This window comes from Anolis sagrei, chromosome 2, assembly GCF_037176765.1.
Source record: "Anolis sagrei isolate rAnoSag1 chromosome 2, rAnoSag1.mat, whole genome shotgun sequence".
NCBI classification, from domain to species: domain Eukaryota; kingdom Metazoa; phylum Chordata; class Lepidosauria; order Squamata; family Dactyloidae; genus Anolis; species Anolis sagrei.
In genome coordinates, this window is record NC_090022.1 from 136349017 (window position 1) to 136369305 (window position 20289).

Consider the following 20289-nt stretch of genomic DNA (forward strand, 5'->3'; position numbering starts at 1 on the left):
GTACAAATAGAAAATTTTTGACCTTGTGTGTCTTTTAATCATATTTACCCTACACTTCCCATCCATAATTGTTTAATTTCCTTGCAGTTTTGTCCATTCACTTTATTTTATGACAACCAGAATAAACCACCTGAAGTGACTTCTTGACTATATTTATTGGTCAGGGCAGCCCTAGAGATGAAGGAAAATGGAGAAGCAATGGTAGTGATTCCAGAATAAAGTGTATCATCTGTATTTTCTAGGAGTTTGTTTTAGGACCCTGAACCCCACTCCCATTGATACAAACTCATACTTAGAAACGGGGGTAAGACAACAGGAAGAAAGATAAATCTAACTCTAAGAAGGGAAATTTACCCCTGAAAGAGTTATCATGGGGGAAAGATGTCTCCACTGAAACTTTCTCACCAATCCTTTTTTCCACAACAAGCCAATTTTTTCAAAATCAATCATCACAGGGACAGAAAGAGAGATGAAATCTTTTGAACAGGGCAACAGATAGCAAAACAAATACCAAAGAGGTGTTAACCCTTCCCTACACTATCCAAAGCATGCATATATAAATATGCGTGTGTGGCTGGAGTATACTTCAAAAATGTACCTGTTCTGGTTTACATACAAATTCAACTTAAGAACAAACTTACAGAATCTATCTTGCTCGTAACTTGGGGACTGCCTGTATAAACCTTGGTAGGATTCCACATAGTTAATAAAGTCGACAACAATACATAAAGGTTTGTGCTACATGTTGTTAGTCTTTAAAGTTCCATACTGTGAGGCAGCGTGGTTTAGTGGTTTGAGTTTGAACTAGGGTTTGAATCCCCACTTAGGTGTGGAAAGCCACTAAGAACCCTAGACAAGTCTCAGTCTTTGAAACTCAGAAGATGGCAAGGACAAACACTATCTGAACAAATTTTGTCAAGAAAACACTAGGATATGGTCACCCTAAGTTACAAATAACCTGAAAGAAAACAACAACAACGTTAGACTCCTTATTCTTGCTACAACAGACTAATATGGCTACTGGTTTTGAAACAAAATTTTTATATGACAGCTTGTACAACAAGCACACTATCAAGATTGCATTCTCTTTTGGAACAGTGTTTTATTGATACACAGTAGTGCGAAACAATAATGGTTAAACACACAATTAAAAAAACATATACTTGACTATGTTTGAAAACTTCACAAACACAGCACTCTTCTGTGTTATATTTGGATTTTTTAACCATAAAAAAATCACAAAAACTTCTGTTAATTATGGCCTCCAAATTCTGAGAATTAAAAATTAGATAACGAGAATTTGAATTTTTTAAGTTTCCTCCTACCAAAACCTGGACACCCCCAAGGCATTGCCTCTGCTTCCTATTTCCCATAACTACCATCAGGGGACTCTGTTCTTCTTTAGATGGGATAAATGTAGCACTTGAATAGGGGCATCTTTGTTTCTAAAGGAAATGATGTAATGCCATGAGATTTTATTAGGCCCTATGGCAATTGTCTGTATAGTACAAGGTGAACTGGAATGGTTGCCATGAGGAAACACCCCACTGTTTCTCACCATGTAAAATCACCCCCTAACATTGAAAACAAGCTCTTGGGTGGATCACAAAAACCTTGGCTTTGCACATACAATGTTAGCTCTGCTCTGGTTAGTGCAACTCTGTGGTTGTGGAATATTTAATTATTAAGGGAATTATGCCATTTGCATTGCACCTCATGTGAACAAAGGCACAGTTATCATTGGGGGCAAATTCTCCTGAGGGATACATATAAGAGGGGGAAAGACATTCCCTAAAACCTAGTCAAAGCCAGTGGAGACCCGCTGAATCATTGGATCTACACAAGTTACAATTAGCAATTGACTCATTGAGTCCACTCTAGCTGCGACACTTGTTCTAGACCAGGACTTCTTAAACGTTTTTCCCAGTCGTGACCCCTTTTCACCAAAAAAGTGTTTACATGACCCCAGGTATATAGGCATTTATTTATCAAGGCATCAGCAACCAGTCAGTTATATTACAGTTCTAACAGAACAAAGCAATATATAGGCATATAAAATAGGTACAAATATCAATGTTGTTTACTGTCAACAAATCATAAAGAAATTTATTTAAAACAATGTATTGAATATGAAAGCAAATTTGTATTCTAATGAGATGGATTTGCTTGTTGAGATCCTGATTTCTGTTAGCGAAACTCGCCAGTCTTCCCTAGATATCAGTGGGGTGTTTCCTCATGGCAACCTACAAAACCCTATACGGTTCTGGCCCAGTGTATTTGTCCGAACGGATCTCCCTCTACATCCCACCTCGAAGCTTAAGATCTTCCGGGGAGGCCCTGCTCTCGACCCCGCCACTCTCACAAGTGAGGTTGGCGGGGACGAGGAGCAGGGCCTTCTCAGTGGTGGCCCCCCACCTGTGGAACTCACTCCCTGGGGAGATTAGATCGGCGACCTCCCTCCTGGCATTCAGGAAAAAACTGAAGACCTGGGTTTGGGACCAAGCCTTTGGACACACTGGCAGCTAAATTAAGGATCTGACAACAGACAAGGACAAATGGAATGGAATGGATATATGGACTCTGAACCCGAGCATGAGATTGTCTTAATATTTTATTATGCACTGATGTTTTAATTCTAACAGTTGAATTGCTTTTTTGTATTTTGTATTACTGTCAATTGTTTTAGGCATTTAATTGTGCCTCCTCTGTAAGCCGCCCTGAGTCCCCCCCGGGGTGAGAAGGGCGGGGTATAAGTAAATGAAATAAAATAAATAAATAAATAAATAAATAAATAAATATCTAGGGTCCTTGGAAAATCTCAAATTTTTGTAATCATTAGGCTCACCGTAGGATAGCCCTAAGCCTAAAATGACTTTAAGGCACACACCAACACAAACTGTTACAGCTTCTCCTAGTTTGAGTGTTCTTCTAATTTGCCATCTTGACTGTGTTCTGATGTTAATTTGGCCACAAATGTCTTGGTTTTCATCATGGTGAAGAAAGGGGGCACTAAATCAAATAAAGATTAAGGATTGCTGTCCTTAAAGAGTCCTTAAAAATGGCCTGGTTAATAAAGTATCATCTTTCCAGATAATAGATAAGTTCCAATGTTCACTAGGGTTGTATAAGGATCCCTCCAGACAAGAAAAATATCCAAGTCTTCTCCATGCCTTTCAGATGTGCTTCCAGATCAAATTATATAGTGACACTATTTCCTGAACTCTTTAACTTTGCTGCCTGCAGGGCAATCTGTAAAACCTAAATGACTCCCTCCATGTTTAAGAGTTATAAATGGATTTTCAAAATGACACTGTTAACCAGAATTTTACAACATGCTAGTAAAACGCAATCATAGGAAGCAATTTATAATCTTGGTTAAAAATATGCCTGGTTTAAGCATTCCAACGTGATAAATTCAATTAATCAAGGGTGATTGCTTAACATTTAAGTCTGCCCAACAATAAGGTAGAATTTTCCCACTGACCAGAACAGGATTTTTGGACTACATGAAAAAGTAAGTTAGACAAATGCTGTTTTTTCTCACTTCAGTACTGGGCAATGTTGTTGTATATTTTATGTTGTGTAGATCCCATTGATTCAACGGGTAACAACATGGGCAGAGTCTTTCACTGGATGGAATACCCGCAAATCTCCCACGTAGCAGTTCAGACAGGAACATATTACATGACATGGAAAATAGGCAATGGTATTTGGCCAAGTTTTTTAGATTATTTGCTGCATGGAAAGGCCCAAGATAATGTCCTTGGGGAGCAATATACATATGAATGAGAGTGCATGGCCATGTAACAATGAATGAGACTCTGGCCATGTAACAAAGAGGAAGTAAAATACATCTACCATATTTTATGAACAAGCTCAAGCACATGTAATCAATTCCCTACTGAGAAATTTACCGGCCAGTCCAGTGAAATTTTATGTGAAGTTTTTACTTGGTGATGATCTTCCCCATGTGACCCTGGCTGTTGCCACGTTTCTTTCAGAGGCAGCCAGGATTGGAGAATTATACCTGAAATATACCTGGTACCTTTTTGTAGTCTTTTACCTATGCTCATAGCCATCTGATATGGCTTCGGTTTTAATCTCATATTTTAACCAGTTTTAACTGTCACTAATTTCATCCGAGTGTTCAATCAGTCAGGTGTTTTTAATCTTATTAACCTTGATATTATGCACACTTATTGAGCAATAAGGGCCTCTGGACTATAATAAAATGTTGTTGTTGGTAAAACTTTGCTATTTTTACCAACCAGGGCAGAAGATATATATATATATATATATATATATATATATATATATATATATTATATATATATTTTTCCATGGATTCTTGCTGTTATTGTTTTCCTTTTTGATAGTTTCAGTATGAAGAAAAACACCTACGGCTGCTCAGGACTGGTGCAAATGAAATCCACATTCTGTGGACTTTATTCTAGCAAATTTATGGTGCTTCTCACTCACCCCCAGAACACCATGTTTGTACCAATGGGAATAAGTCTTCTCCAGACAGATCGCAAGGCACTGGCTAAAGTCTCAAGAAATTCCTGAAATATTTCAATATAAGTGGTGCTTGGAGAAGAGAAAGTTTAACATATTTGTATGCAAAGTGGTTTTAGACTGAGCAGCCATCTCTCTGGCTTAGCACAAAAGTATATTTGGCCCTCCACAACAACATAAAGCTTAGGGGAAAAAACACTCCCAAAAGTTACTGCACGGCTTGCACGGTGTCATTTTTTTGCCTGCTAACAGCCATGGCTACAATGCACCACTTTTCAGCATAATTATAACTTGGCAATTCAAGGTCAACACAGGCTGCATCAATCCTGTAGAATGAATGCAGTTCAACACCACTTTAACAGTCATGGCACAATACTATGGAATCCTGGGAGTTGTAGTTTGGAGAGGCACCAGCACGCTTTAGCAGAGAAGACTAAAGGCCTTGCAAAACTACAACTCTCGTGATTCTATAGCACTGAGCCACAGTGGTTAAAGTGGGGTCAAACTGGATTAATTCTACAATGTAAGTGTCCCCCACAACTCATTCCTTGGAGTGTGTTTCGATTCAGCCAATGGGATGTAGAGGAGGAAGAGTCACATGGGTGGCTGCCTTGTGCTGCAGCAGAACATCTAGCAAGGAAATGGGGAAATGAGCTACCTGAAGAACCAGGCTCACTGGATGTATTTATTTTTATTTAGGAAAAACTAGCCTGTTTTAGATTTACTTGTTCACCTTCTTCCATCTGCTCAAATGAAAGGGACTGCTGCCACTGCCAGAAAAAGTAAGTCATTGTGAGGGCTGCTTTGCAAAGCTGGCTTCTCCAAAATAACAGGACAGAACATACACTTGGCCTTTGTTGGCTTGTTCTGAGCAGGTTTTGAGAAGAGAGTATTCTCAGTGCTCAGGCAAGAGACACAGGGCAATAATGAGAAGAGATGCAGGGCAATGGGGAATTGAATGGTTGAGTTTGTGTGCTGCTCCAAAGCATTGAAATGCACTGCACAGCATTGTGTGGCTAAGAAAGGGGGATTCCAAGCAGGTTACTCTACTTTGAATTAGAATGGTCAGGGAAACCAAATAATCTTTCCTAATGATGATGTTGTATGTCCAAGTCATTTCAGCTCTCGTGCAACCATAAAACATGCTTATCACAGGATTTTCTTGGTAAGATTGATTCAGAAAAGGTTTGTCATTGCCTTCCTGTGAGGCTGAGAGAATGTGACCTGCCCAAGATCACTGAATGGGTTTCTGTGCCTGAGCAGTTTCATACCCTGGTCTCCAGAATCACAGTCCAATGCTGAAACCACTATACCACACTGGTTCTTCTATTAGAAACCGTAACTACAGTAATAGTGCTACATTAGTTGATCAGAGTAATGGGTAGCAAATCTAATTCCTGACTATTTTATAGGATGAGGGTTTTTTTAAAAAAAAAAGTGGTATGTGTAACTTCTATTATTTGCTTTGATTCTTTGTTGTAAAATGGTTTTCACTGGTTGTATATTTTAATGGCCATTTTGAATATTTTTAGTGTTTTTATATTTGTTTTTAAATTGTAAGCCATCTTGAGTCCCAGTTGTAAGAAAAAATCCTGAGTACAAATATGCCTTCAGGCAAAACTAAACGGGGGAGGGGGGGGAGAGATTGGCAAGGAGCAGCTCATAGTCATAAGTACTGAAAATGTATTGTAACCTGTTTTGATCACACTGTCACCATTTAATCGTTTTTTTAACTTTTGAATTGTGCTTTTTAAACTTGACTAAGTGCGAGATTGTTAGTTGCCTTGAGTCCCCTCAAGGAGCAAGGTGGGGTATAAATAAAGTTAATAGTAATAAATAATAATAGTAAAATGACCTTATATAAAATGGAAAAAATCAAGCCATTTTGGAACGTTTTCAAGCATGGATGTTTGAATCCGTGGTACAGAGGGCTGCCTTTATTTGGCCTCTTATGTGCCTGTTCCTCCCTCCCACAACCCCAAATGAAATCATATGTTTTCCATATATAATGATTAGAGAAGGGTCAATGTGTATATTGAAAGCAGCTGAGCAATTTAAGTGGAGAACAGCTAAGAAAGTAGTCCTCATATGCACTTATTTGGGAGTCAGCTTGCTTATCCTGGCCTTAACTTCTGAATCATAATAATGCACAGGAATAAACTTCAGAACTATAACCTTGTGGGGATTTGGGCATACTTAAAACAATTCAATTCAGTAGCTATCGGCCCCAAAATAATCATGGTGGGAATGACTTCCTGGATAAACACACTCAGGTGTGCATCCCCAGACATATTGGTTAGAAATGCATTCAAGGCAGGTGCTTATGACTTAAGACAGAAAAAACAGGTGCAACTCAGCTGAGCTAAACTGTTTGAAGTTGGGCAGGCGGCAGAAGATGCTCGTGGGTCTTGTAAAAGAGAGGGGCAAAAGCCTTACTACTAAAGAATTATCATTGTCAGGCCTTATCTACACTGCCATATATATCAAAAATGTGTTATATGGCAGTGTAGATGGGGCCTGAGAAATTTCTGGGAAATAGAGAAGTAAAAATATGAAGGCTACTCCATTCCAGTTGCATGTTTGGTTTTCAGAAGTATGCTGTCTGTCCATGGAGACCCCACCAAATCTTACGTTGACAACTCTATCAGTTTTGTGCCTGCAAGCCATTTCGAACCTCAAGCAAAACCTTTGATTGGGTCTTCTTGGCAAAATTTGTTCAAAAGAGATTTGCCTCCTTCTGAAGCTGAGAGAATGTGACTTGCTCAAGGCCACCCAGTGGGTTTCCACGGCTGAGCAGTGATTCAAACCCACCCTTAACCCCCGTACCACAATCCAGCCTTCAAATCACTACATCACCAGATAGTTGGCCTTCTCTGCTTGCAGGTTCCCTCGTCCTCTGCTACCAGTGGCTTCTGGGAGCTATAGTCCAAAATATGTGGAGGGGCCCTTAATCTCAGGTTGCAGCTACACTGCAAAATTGATGCAGTTTGACATAACTTGAATTATTGTGGTTCAGTGCTATGGAATATTGGGAGTTGTAGTTTGAGACACCTTCGCTTTTTGGCAGAGAAGGCTAAAGACCTTGTCAAACTGCAACTCCTAATACTCCATAGCAGTTAATCCAGGCAGTTAAAGAGGTGTCAAACTGCATTGATTTTACTGTGTAGAGGTACCCCATGCTTTCACAAACGGTTATACTGCTATTTCACAGGGCCCAACCTATGGAAACTGAGGGTGCTCTTGGGCAGGTCTCGCGCTCTCAGCCTCAGAGAAAAGAAGAGGCAAACAAATCTAGCCAGCTCCATGAAACTTAGGGTCACTATGAGACCCCTTCTACACCGCCATATATAATCCAAATTATCTGCTTTGAACTGGATTATATGGCAGTGTAAAGTCAGATAATCCAGTTCAAAACAGATTATGTGGATTATCTGCCTTGATATTCTGGATTATATGACTGTGTAGAAGAGCTTTAAATCATAAACGATTTGTAACCCACAAAACAAATGTCCATAGAATCTTTTTGAGATCAATGGTTTTGGACTTCAACTCCCAGAAGCCCCACCCAGCATGTCTAATGGTTAGGAATTTTGGGAGTTGAAGTCCAAAAGCCTGGGAGGAACAACATTTGGGGACCACTGAGGGCCCTGCCACACAGCCATATAATACCTGCTTTGAACTGGGGGCTCTTCCATTCAGCTATACAGCCCAGATTATCAAGTCAGGTAATCCACAATATCTGCTTTGAATTGAGGGCCCTTCCATGCAGACCTATATCCCAGAATATCAAGGCAGAAAATCCCACATTATCTGTGTGTGGACTCAGATAACCCAGTTCAAAGCAGATGTTGTGGGATTTTCTGCCTTGATATTCTGGGATACAGGGCTGTGCGGAAGGCCTTGAGGCCTCTTCCACGCAGGCTGAATAAAATCCCACTTTATTTGCTTTGAACTGGAATATATGGCAGTGTGGACTCAGATAACCCAGTTCAAAGCAGATATTGTAAGATTTTCTGCCTTGATATTCTGAGTTATTTGGCTATGTGGAGGGGCCCTTAGTTATCTGAGTCCACACTGCTTTATAACCCAGTTTAGAGCAGGGCCCTGGCTGGCATCAAAAGATTACAAAGCGCCTTTAGTCACTGAACACTAGCAACCCTCCATCCATTTGCCAGTTTCTGTGTGAATCGCCTCCTTTTGCCATTCCCGGCCTCTCCAACCAGATTGGGCTAGCCTCCTCTCCCACCCGCCCCTTCTCAAAATAGCTGAACCAATCTTCGCCTCCGCAGCGTCGGCTCCAGCCAATCAGCGGCAGCCTCCGAGCTCGGGCCAAGATGGCGGTGTGATGAGCGTGTGGGGAGTTGCCGCCGCCGCCGCCGCGGGAGTTTTGTATTTTCCTAATGGCGAGTAAACGGCGGGCGGCGGCGGCGGCGACAAACGTGGAGGAGCTTCGCCTCAAGAGTCCCGCGATGAGGAGGAGGAGCAGGCGAAAGACTGCGGCCGAGGGTGCCCAGGAAGCCAAGGGAGGCGAAGCGGCGGGAGAGGCCCCCGCCTCCCCCCGGGGCCCTCCAGGTACTCGCCCCTGCCTCCCAATCGCACATTCCCCCCTCGGTGCCTAAGCTGCCCTGGGAGCAAGGGAGGGCCCTCCCATGGCAGTGGCCTGCCTTTGGTTACAGTGCCTATCTTCCCTGATTGCAAGCTGGAGCGGATGAGAGTTGTTTCTCCGCCCCTCACGAGAAAAACAACAACTAGTGGCATGTTTTGCAGTAAAGCTGAGAATTGGACTCTGCAAAAGTTGCACTAGAAACAAGGAGCTCCTTCCCAAGAAAAGGAAGTCGTTTGGGGTTACAACCTCCATTAGCCCCCACCACTGCTTGAAACTGATGGAAGTTGTGATTCCCAAAACGTCTGGGGAAGGCCCCTTGGTTGCTTAGACTGGAATCCATAGAAACAGCTTGCCTCTCCCAGTTTAAGAAAAGACCCTTTTCTGATATTTTGATCCTGAGCAGGATCCTTTGCTTGCCTCTTTTCCTTCTGTACTCGCTTTTTGCTGTAGCTTCCAGGTGTCCTTCCACTGCAAAAAAGGAAGTGTCCCATGGTGCCTCAAAAATTATAATAATAATACTTTATTTTCCCCTGTAGGGACTCATGATAATGAATGAAATTATTATAAAAACCTCATTTTCTGTGTGGCATAAGTATATTATAATCTGTGCTGAGTCGTGCCTAATAATATGCCGCATCCATACAAGCAGACAGAAAGGATAGACTTTTTTTCTTTATGCAGAAATGAGGCCTCTTCCACACAGCTGAATAAAATCCCACATTTTCTGCTTTGAACGGGAACTGTTCTTGAAGTATGGATATTTTCTCTCAGGCCCCTTCAATGTGTATAAAATCCACATTGAACAGGATTGTATAGTAGTGTGAGATAACCCAGGGCCCTTCCACACAGCCCTGTATCCCAGAATATCAAGGCCGAAAATCCCACAATATCTGCTTTGAACTGGGTTAGTCCACATTCAGATAATGTGGAATTTTCTGTCTTGATATTCTGTGTTATAGGGCTGTATGGAAAGGCCCTGAGAACTTGGTTCTTACTGGCTGAATTAGGCAAAGTTTATGCAAAATTAGGCAAAGTGATATCCTAAACAAATCTATTCAGGATCAACTCCCCTTGTAGCACAGAAATGCCAAAAACATAAAATGCTTTCAGATAAGGTAAATCAAAATTGATGATTATGTTATCCACAGTTGGGGCATACCAGGCCCACTTGAAGGTGTTACTCCGCGTCATTAATGGCTTACTACACAATAAACTGGTAGTTTTGAGTCACCCCCACATAGTATGGCCAGTGGTCAGGCAGTATAGGAACTGCAATCTGAAATACTTTAAGGGACATGTAATGCATGTGTGTCCAAGTTGCCTGTCATTTTATGGCAACCTCATGCATTTCATAGGATTTAATCCACAGTTATACAATGGTTAGACAGAGCTGGGATAAGGCATTGTTACCCCAGAGTGGATCTTTCCCTGAAATGTTCATTGATGACTGCAGGGAACAGTTACCTTGGGATTGATATGAAGTGATGACATCCATATTATTGACTCAAGTGGGCTGGAGAAAAAGGCATAACTTACATGAAACATTTTTATTCCCCTCTTTAACCATATTGTACTCCTAGATCTGGATGTAACAAGAAACAATACTCCCCATGCCCTGTGTTTTAGAAGTTGCAATACCACAGGCAAAGTGGAGTACGAAACAAGGAAACTGAGATGCATGTTTTTAGTTACAAAGTGCTCAGCATTGCAAACTAGAATTGAAACAGCTGAACAGAGGAGGAACCAAAAAAAATCAGTTCAAATGCATTGTTAAAGTGGCTATGCTTTTTATTGCCAGGTGATTTATGTGTGAAAATTAGGGAGAGAGGGTAAGCCATGAAGTTGACTTCTAGCAGAACTTACATTAACCATTTTCTCAATACAGCTACCCTCCTGAGGCAGTGCTGGCCTGTGGAATAACCCTCAAACTTGTCTACAGGTCATGAAAATCCACTTTTGGGAGGCCACAAACTGTCCTTGACTCGTAAAAATATATATGGTACCTATTGCTGTTTGCTCATGTTCATCATCAGAAGAGTACAGATGTCCATGCAATGTTACTCATTTTATTCAAGAATATTGCTTGGTTTTTATTATTTTTACTAAAGTACCTTTTTGCATGTCTATCACACAGAAACTAACTCATATAAGACTCCCAAAAGAACACGAGCAGGCAGGTCACGCTTGCCAACGTTCAGTTCTCCTGCAAATGAAACCGATGTGCAGCAAGAGATCTTCTGGGATCCTCAGTCACCAATTGCATATAAGCTGGGTAACTACTCATTGCAGTTGTTTTTATTTAAACTCCTCCTTTGTGTAATCTAAACTTTGAGTTGTGGAGTAAAAGGGTTTAATTGTTTGGATTTAGATTATCTTGTTAGAATAACAAGACAGTCTCTTGTTAAGGCCATTGGTGGATGCCTTGCTCTGGATTTCCCATCCCTGGTAGTGTGATGGCTTCCCATATTGGACCATTTTATCTGTGGTGCCCTAAATTAGACAAGTCTTCCCAGATTGATTTTTCTGGAATTTGCACATTTGTATTTACTAAGTAAAAAGTGTTATTTTTGTCTGGAATCTTGTAGATCAACTATAAGGCCATAACTTGTTGTCCAGGTGGCAGTAGCAATTGTTGCTGCTGGTTCCTCTCCATAACGCAAATGCAGCTAGAGAGAGTGTGTATTCATGCAGTGGCTGAGAAGATGAGTATTACTAAGCCCAGAAGTGTTTGGCTGCTATTGCATATCTGCAGAAGCTGAAGAAAAAGCTGGTCCTTGGCTCACTAGCATAGTTATGCTGGTGGATAATTACAATTTGCTAATATAACTATTCAGTTTCAGGTGCTTTTTCCAAGTATTGAAAGGGCATTTGAATTTAGTTACCTTGGTATTTTGATTTTTATCAAATAGGTATTTAACTGGAATGGTTTTCTGAGTGTGTGTTTTAAAAGTTTAAAAGTAAGGTACTCTATTGCTCTTATAGCTGAAAGAAAAGACAAGAAATACTAAATAAATAATTCTTGTTTGAATGTTTCTTCTGTAGTGGATTTTCAGATTTTCACTACAGTTACACTAGTGACATAGCTACACTGCCAACTTAGGTCAGATGGGCCCTGGATCAGCAACATTAAGCAAGAAAACTTCAACACGACCTTGCCCCTGCAAAAACCAAAATTGGAGGACAATACAAATTTTAGTCTAGGATCCAAAGTACAGTATCTCCTGACTTTGGGCCCATCTGAACAGTTGGCATTTGGGAAGGAGGGGGTGCTGTCTGCCCACCCCAGTGCCTGACATATATCATGCCGGATCAGCCCTGACTTAGTGGGTCATAGTACAAAGCAAGTGCTCTGCATATTCATTTGCAAGCTTTGATTGACTTCTGAGGTTAAAAAAAATTCATTTGTATAGTGCTGAAAAAATTCTATTTTTTTTTCAGGCAAAGAACAAAAGAAGCAGACAGTTAATGGACACACAGTTGAAATCTCAGAAATCGTAAATCGGATTGCTCCCCAGGTAATTAATTGTTTCTTAGAGTAAAGCCGCAGTGTCTTGACACATTTTTTTTCTTTTATGAAAATAGTCTGCTTTAAAAGAATGCTTGGGGAAACCTGGTGAGATATACTGTGGTATTGTTAGATTAAACTTTCTAATGTCTGCATAATTATAATACTTAATACAAAGTAAAATCATATTTGTATAGCTATAGGCAGCTATACAAGTTAGTATACGTTCAACTGATGCTGTAACTGATATTAACAGCTATATTAGGGTTTTGTTTTGTTTTTGGGTTTTTTGTTGTTTTTGTTTTTTGTGTTTTTTGGTTTTTTTTAGATACAAGTGAAACATGCCACATATTGCTGCAGTATGTCTCCTCACTTAATTTGTGTGTTCCTTTATAGGCCTGAATGATTTTTCACCCATTTTTCAGTCATCTGTTTTATTTTTTCTGAGTGACAATTTCTGCTCTTTGACCAATTGAATATTTTCAGTTCTGAATGAACTCTGTATTTCTTCATAACTATTCAAATCTACTTCTATAAGTTTTAGGATTCACTTCTTGTTTCTTCAGTCTAGTTGGCACCCAGAGTAGGACTTAGCTCATAAAAGAAAAAATACCAGTTGCACTGGGAAAACTCAATGTTTGTTATAATGCTGATAACACATTCTGTAATGTCAGTGTTTTTAAGGAGATCTATTCTGTCTCTGAGACTATGGATAATATATAAAGATACGTCTTTATGTTTGATATGTCAACCTAGTGCTAATAGGAAGGCTGGCTTACTTCCAGTTAGTGTAGTCACACTATGAGTGCACTGTTATTCCCTGCCCATTTTTTAAAAAATGACCTATATGTATTTTGAAATGTTCTTATCTTTTATGACTTGTGCTTGCGCTGCTTCATATTTATTTCCTGGCAAGTGGATGGTGGTGCACTCTTTCATAAATTAAGTTACAGATGTGCAACCTTATTCTTGAAACCCCATTCAGTTTAATTTCTAGTAAATAATTAGATTGTGACATATTGGCTCATCTTGGCAATAAAGTGCAGACTGCTATCCACCCATATTTGCACAGGTGAACATTGTAAAACTGCGGTCTTAGAACTGAAACCTGCAATGTCACTGGAGAAAAAAAAATCCAAAATATAAATTTAACCCCCCCCCCCCCCCCCCCCCAGATAATGAGTAAAGATTAATGGTAGGATAAAGTTGTACATCTGTTTTGGATGGAAACTTCACGGTATCTTCAGAAATAAATCATGTTGATTGAACTAGACATCCCAAATCTTTAAAGGTTTTGCCTTTCCCATTTTTTTAAAAAAACATGCACTTACATTTCTGATAAGTCTTTAGTTTCCAACATGTGTAGGTCTTTACTCTTTGACAGAGTTTGTTTTAAATTTGGACCATTGCTATAGACATTGCATTGGAATGGTTTTTCTTTAAATATAATTTCTCACTTGGGCTTTTTAGAGTAGGAACGTAACACCCGCTATAAGTGAGGAAACACTGTAATTATAAAAACTGCTTTGAATTTGACAGAAGAACAAGGTAAATACATGAAAATCTGGAAGGTTGACAGATGTACAACCGTGGTGTTTACTTATTTGATTCTTCTTGTTCAGGATGAAAAGCCTGCCTGTCATGAAGGAAATCTTCTTGGGTTTTGGATTGGAGATGATGCAATTCCTTGTACTCCAGCAATTACAAAAGTACGATCAAGAAGAAAAGTAAATGGTGCCAGGTATGCTGAGAGTTGCTTCACTTTATAAACATTCTGAAATAATTTCTTACTTCACAAAACATGCAGGAATAGCTTGCCATGTTATGTAGTGAGATGAGATTTATTTTTGGAGCTTTTGTCCAATAGCTTTACCCAGCTCCATTATGTTTTCTCTTCATCTGCTTTTAGACTCTTAGTAAAACATTTTTGTTACAAGAAGGTTTTATTAATACAATGTAGACTGTTAGGTTCTTAATCAGAAGTTAGGCAGCTAGTAGCTCTTCAGATGATGTGGACTGCAGCTCCCATCAATCCTAGCCAGTACAGTACAATCCAACAGCTTCTAGAGATCCACAAATGGACAGTACATCTAATATATTTTGTTGCTCCTTATCCTTCTAACGTTATATTTTTTTATTATTCAGTGACAATGCTGTCAGTGCCCCCATCTTTTATTTCCATCCCTTCTATATTTAAGCTTCTTTGGATATTTCCTCTTGAAAGGCAGGATAAAAATCTGCTAAATTGTTTGAACTGTAAAATGCTGAAATCTGTATTTGAATTTTGAAAAAATTGTGACATCAATGTGTATGTATGTTCAATTGTGTTTGCTCTTGTAGAGGCCGCCAGTCAAAACACAGAGAAGAGGAGCTTATGGAACTGGCAAAGCAATTTGACAAAAACCTAACAGATGCCATCCAAGATCAAACTTCTTCATGCCACACCATTATTCACTCTACATCTGAAGCAGAAAATTCTACCGAACATGAGGATGAGCCTTGGATGAAAAATCAACAGGAGTTTCTTGAAGAAAATCCTACCTTTCGGGCTGTTGGCAGGAGCACCAAGGCTCTTGAGCCCTGTGAAGACAGTAGGCAGGAACCCTTCAATCTTGATGCTGAAATAGCGCTTAATGAACTTTTTGATGGCCCCACTCAGAAATGTAGTGGTGGGCTCAGCCAGGGTCTTTCAGATTGTTCATCAAACTCAAGTTTCCATGAAAACCAATACATGCTCCTGGAGGGGGATAATATTACAGCTGCTAGTAAACCAACAGTTGAAGAAGCACCTCTGAGGGGGGAAGGAACTGCAGTGCTGCTTACAGAATGTTTGTCAACTATCCCCGCTTCCAATTCTATAGGGTCTTCTGAAAAAACAGCTCCAAAAATCAGTTCTTGTACAACTGGCTCCGTTGTCTCCAGTAAAGTGGACCAAATTGCCAATGATGATTTTGATGACTGGGGAGATGATTCATTTCTTATGCAAATTACCCAGAATCCTGAATTGATAATTATCCATGAAAGTCCTTTATCTCATGTTTCCAATAAAAATGTGGAACAAAAAGAAAGTTCTGAAGTTTCTGCTCAGGGGGCACTGCTTCATTCGTTTAAGACTGACCCAAAATTATCTGCTTTACAGAAGCAAAGCATTGATATAGGTAATACAGAGAGAGTCCTTCCGCATAGTAATCTTACTATAAAAACTGAGAAGACAAAATTCATTTCAACAACTGGAGATAACAAAATCACTTGCTATAATCCTCTTCCAGTGAAATCAGGAACCAAGAGCAAACGAGAGGGATTTACTCAACTCAAATGTCCAGCCAGTGGAAGTATTCCTGAAAAAAGATCTCTTTCTGTTTCAGAACCATCTGCTCTTCCTAAACCACAGATAGGAAAATATGGAAGCAGTATGTCCAGTACCAACCATCAGTCATCTTTTGTTTCTCCCAGCATGAAGGCTCTTAGCATCAGGAAAGCAAGTGGTCCAGACAATGCATGCCATTTGATGCAGAAAGAATTGCCCAAGAATAGTGCATTTTCATTTGATGACTGGGATGAGCCCAAGTTCTCAGATGATGTTTTAGACTTATTTTGTGAATCAGATAGTCTTTGGGACACACACGGTGATGAGGACGATGATTTGCTTTGTCAAGTCTGTGACGATGTGGAAAAAAACACTCTGAGCCAAAAGGTAGTGAAAGAGAAGGAAAAAGCCATGCCAACATTGGGAAGGGCTTCCAAGTTGGAAGCAAGTAGTTGCTTCACAGAAGCCAATCAAGAGATTTCTAATTGCCCACTGATCCAGAAGAGCCAGAATGGGAGGAAGACCTTCTCCTTGGGAACTCCCGTTAAAATTGCAACACTGCCAAAGAAAGAGAACTGTACAAATCCTGTGCAGCCTAACTGGCAAGCCTTTAAAACTGAGAGCACAAACTGCATCCGAGGAAAATGGTCCAGATCTCATTCGGTGCCTGGAGGAGACTTTAGTTCTGGATCAAGCTCAGCTACTCGCTCAGATGATTGTTTAAATCACAGTAATGTACAATGGCAGAATGGCCTAAGTAACATGGACAGAGTGCCAAACAACAGCAATATTAATCAGCTGCCATCTGAGAAGTCAAAATATGTGTTCAGGAAGGCTAATCCTTCTCAAACTCTTGCTTTGGATTATAGAAGTGTAAACATAGGCCAAACTTTGGAAACTCTTCCAGGATTGGGAGAAAACAAGAATGCACCCAACATCCAAAGCCAAACAGCAAATCAGACAAACACGAAGCCACCTTTTAAGAGGCACCTCTCTGATTGCCTTGCACAGTACAAAACAGGTAAGTTATTGAAGGTTGTGGAATTTTTCAGAATCTCAAATTGAGATCAGATCCAGGCTGCCATTCCACCATCCTTGGGGTACCCTTTCCTGCTATCAGACATGGTTGGAAAAAAAAAAAACAGAAGTGTCTCTCTTCTCACTTTGAAGTCATGATAAGGCTTTGCATCATGTTTTCCTTTGTCCTCGGATCTCTGCTGGAATGCTAGCCATAGTCCTTAAGTCTAAATGGTTGGACTATCATTGTGGGCTCACTGTTTGAGTGTTGGACTATAACTGGAGACCAGGGTTCAAACCTTTGCTCAGCCATGAAAACACACTGGATGACTGCATGAGTCAAACACTCTTTGCAAGAGACCAGCAAACATTAAATAATTGTCTTTAAAAACCTGCAGTTGTCCCAGTTTCTTTCCCATTGTGATTTCTGAACTTTCAGTGGTGACTGTCATTCATGGATGATGAATGAGTAAAATAGGAAAGGGAGTACGTTAGTGTTTGAGAATATGCTCTACAAGTACAAGACCCCCAATTCAGTCTTTAGCTGTGTGTTTTATGTTTTAATAAATTGATGGGACTTCAGGTTGCTGTGAGTTTTCTGGGCTGTATGGACATGTTCCAGAAACATTCTCTCCTGATGTTTCGCCCACATCTATCGCGGGCATGCTATCTCACTAAGTCATGCTATCTCAAGTTGCATTTTAAATTGGCTCACAAACTTTGTTCTGCACTGCGCAGGATTGACATAGTACATGTTTTGTATATATTACAGTTGCCTCCTAGGGTAACATTTAGACTAATAAATGTGTTTAGTTTAGTATGATGTTGCCATTGCTAACGATGGATTTGTTTGGCAATTGTGTCATGGAATTGTGACTTGGAAGTTGTTTTTTATCCTTTATTCCCATGTTAAACTTTCATCAAACGTGAATATTTCCCAGTGTTAATGACTACTGACCACCTGTCTGTTTCTTGATGCTCCAGTTCCTTTACAACTCCAGACAGACTTCTAATGAGGCAGCTCAAAAGATATGGAGTCTTTTCTCTTTTCCCTCATTTTTGTTAGGCATAGATGCGAGAATACTGAAGAGTATTGAATCAGTATTCTTGCACCAAGATTTTAAGAGGTTAGGCATAAACTATCTCTCTGCTTTTCAGTTGAATTACATTGGAGCCATAGAAATGTAGCTACCTTCAGACCATGATATTTCATAATACAGGCTACTAATAACGTATTTTCTATTACAGAACAGAAAAGTACAAAATGTTCTCAAGAAGAAATTGCAAGGAAGAAGCAAGAGGCTCTTGAGCGGAGAAGATGTAAAATGCAAGGCTTGCTCAAAAATACAGCACCTACCTGAGTGGGCTCAATATATTGAATGGGGAGGAATTATTGACAGCTGGGCAGAATAATAATTAAAACCACTAAACTGTCAACAGGTTTTCCAGGTAGTGGATTAAAATTTCAGCATCTGAACCACTGTTAACGAATTCTTCTCCACTCTTTGTGAATAGAGTTGTCATTTGATTATGTCAGAACTAAGACAGTGCCAGCTTTAATTATGGGTGTATGAGAAGCCAGACATCTAGAAATGTTTTTCTTGATAGGACAATGTGGGTCTCCTAATTGCAGTCTATATATATACATCAGAATCATAGTAAACACTGTTCCAGGCCTAATGGTTTGCGATTGTAATGATTTGGCAAATGCAGAATCATCATGTTAAATCCAGGCAAGCAGTCAGTTCACAACTTGGGGGCATTTTTAAATGTTGTATTCTCAAAGAAGTACAGAGTAGGTCTGAGCTATGTAGGATTTATTTATCTGTGTAAATTTTGTACACTTTGTAAATTACGATTAAAATTGTAGCTGTTTCTATGCCAATGAGAGTTTTTTCCCTCTAGTCTGCAATGGGAAATATAGGTAGTGCTTGGTTCTTTTCAAATGCATAAGAAGTGGTATATTCTGGTGTAGAAAATTTCATCAGCCTGAACCAAAATTGGTATGACAAAGTGTGTGTTGTGTGTCACATGGACCAGTTCCAACAGATTTCACATTGCCCAAACTACATGAACAACAGGCATCCTTTACAACACGGTCTTCTTGAAAAAGTATTGGGTTGAGCTCATTATGTCTCCATGGATAGGGTTGGCAACGAAGTCTCTTAGCTGTCTCACTAGGAATGAACAGGCAATTCCACGGGAGGTTTCAGAATGTCATGCAATGAAGGTATTTGAAAGACTACTGGACAAAAGGCTCCACAGATGGCAACACAATACCAGGTGTATGGCCATAAATAAATGAAACCTGTTGAAATGGTGGCAAACTACTGGCATTCCATGTGACTCAAAAATACCAGAACAAATCAAGGCTAATATCTACACTACAGTTGTTCTCCCAGTAGCCCTCTGTGGGGCAGAGTGCTGGCCAGCAACAAAGAAACATGAACTAACAACGGAAATGAAAATGATAAGATGTACACTTGGCTTGACACTTCTTGGCCATGTGCCAAATGAAAAGCGAGCAGCAAGAAAATGCAGGAAGCAAGACTACAGTGGTATGGCCATGTCATGAGAAGAGAACCAACATCAGTAGCACAAACAGCACCACATTTGGAGATTGCAGGACAACAACTGTGTGGACAGCCAAAGAAAAGATGGATGGACACCATAAACGAAGACATGCTTGCTGCCAGCCTGAGACCTGAGGATACCCAAGACAAAGCCCTGTGGAGACGACAATCACAATGCTCACTCCTCAATTGGGAAAATAGCTTAGAAAGAAAAAGTTGGGAATTGAATTATCCAAAACTTACAGTCTTCTGATAGGTTTTGAAAAAAAGAGGATTAATGTGACCCCATAACTATATGGGATCACATCAGTCCCCACATCACATTGTATTTGTTAAAAGAAGTCACCACTATTTCTGTGAACCCAACAAACATTAATGACAGGCTGTCTTAAAGACTTTAGACATGTCTTACAATGAGAGTAATGGGAATGCTTCAGTGCCACAGATTTTATGCCTTGAAAGATTCTGGGAGTTTCATGGTTTGTCTTTCCAGTTGTTAATGGAGTTCTAGGGTTAGTAGGCTTAGAAATAGGAAAGGTAATAGAAAGTAATTAATACACTATATTAAATCCAAATAAATTTATGTTAGGGAGTGAACTATTAAGCTTATGATAACTTGTGATTTAAATTCAGTTTAAATACTTGGTCTGTTGGTCTTACCAGAATATAGCTGGAAAATGTCATGGTCACTCCCTCCCCACTTAGTTGGTCCTAGCAACTAGATTTAAGGCAAAAAATGTTTGTAGAGTGGAAGAGATAGTTATCT

At 39.9% G+C, this 20289-nt stretch overlaps 1 protein-coding gene across 1 annotated transcript; it reads left to right on the forward strand.

Annotated features, from left to right (window-relative positions):
• Positions 1 to 8835: 8835 nt before the first annotated feature.
• Positions 8836 to 18835, forward strand: ETAA1 (ETAA1 activator of ATR kinase). Its single transcript, XM_060764202.2, has 6 exons — positions 8836 to 9087; positions 11256 to 11393; positions 12560 to 12636; positions 14249 to 14367; positions 14967 to 16954; positions 18199 to 18835. Exons 1-6 carry the CDS (start codon positions 8916 to 8918, stop codon positions 18309 to 18311), a joined length of 2607 nt encoding a protein of 868 aa, XP_060620185.2. The 5' UTR covers positions 8836 to 8915; the 3' UTR covers positions 18312 to 18835.
• The last annotated feature ends 1454 nt before the right edge of the window (positions 18836 to 20289 follow it).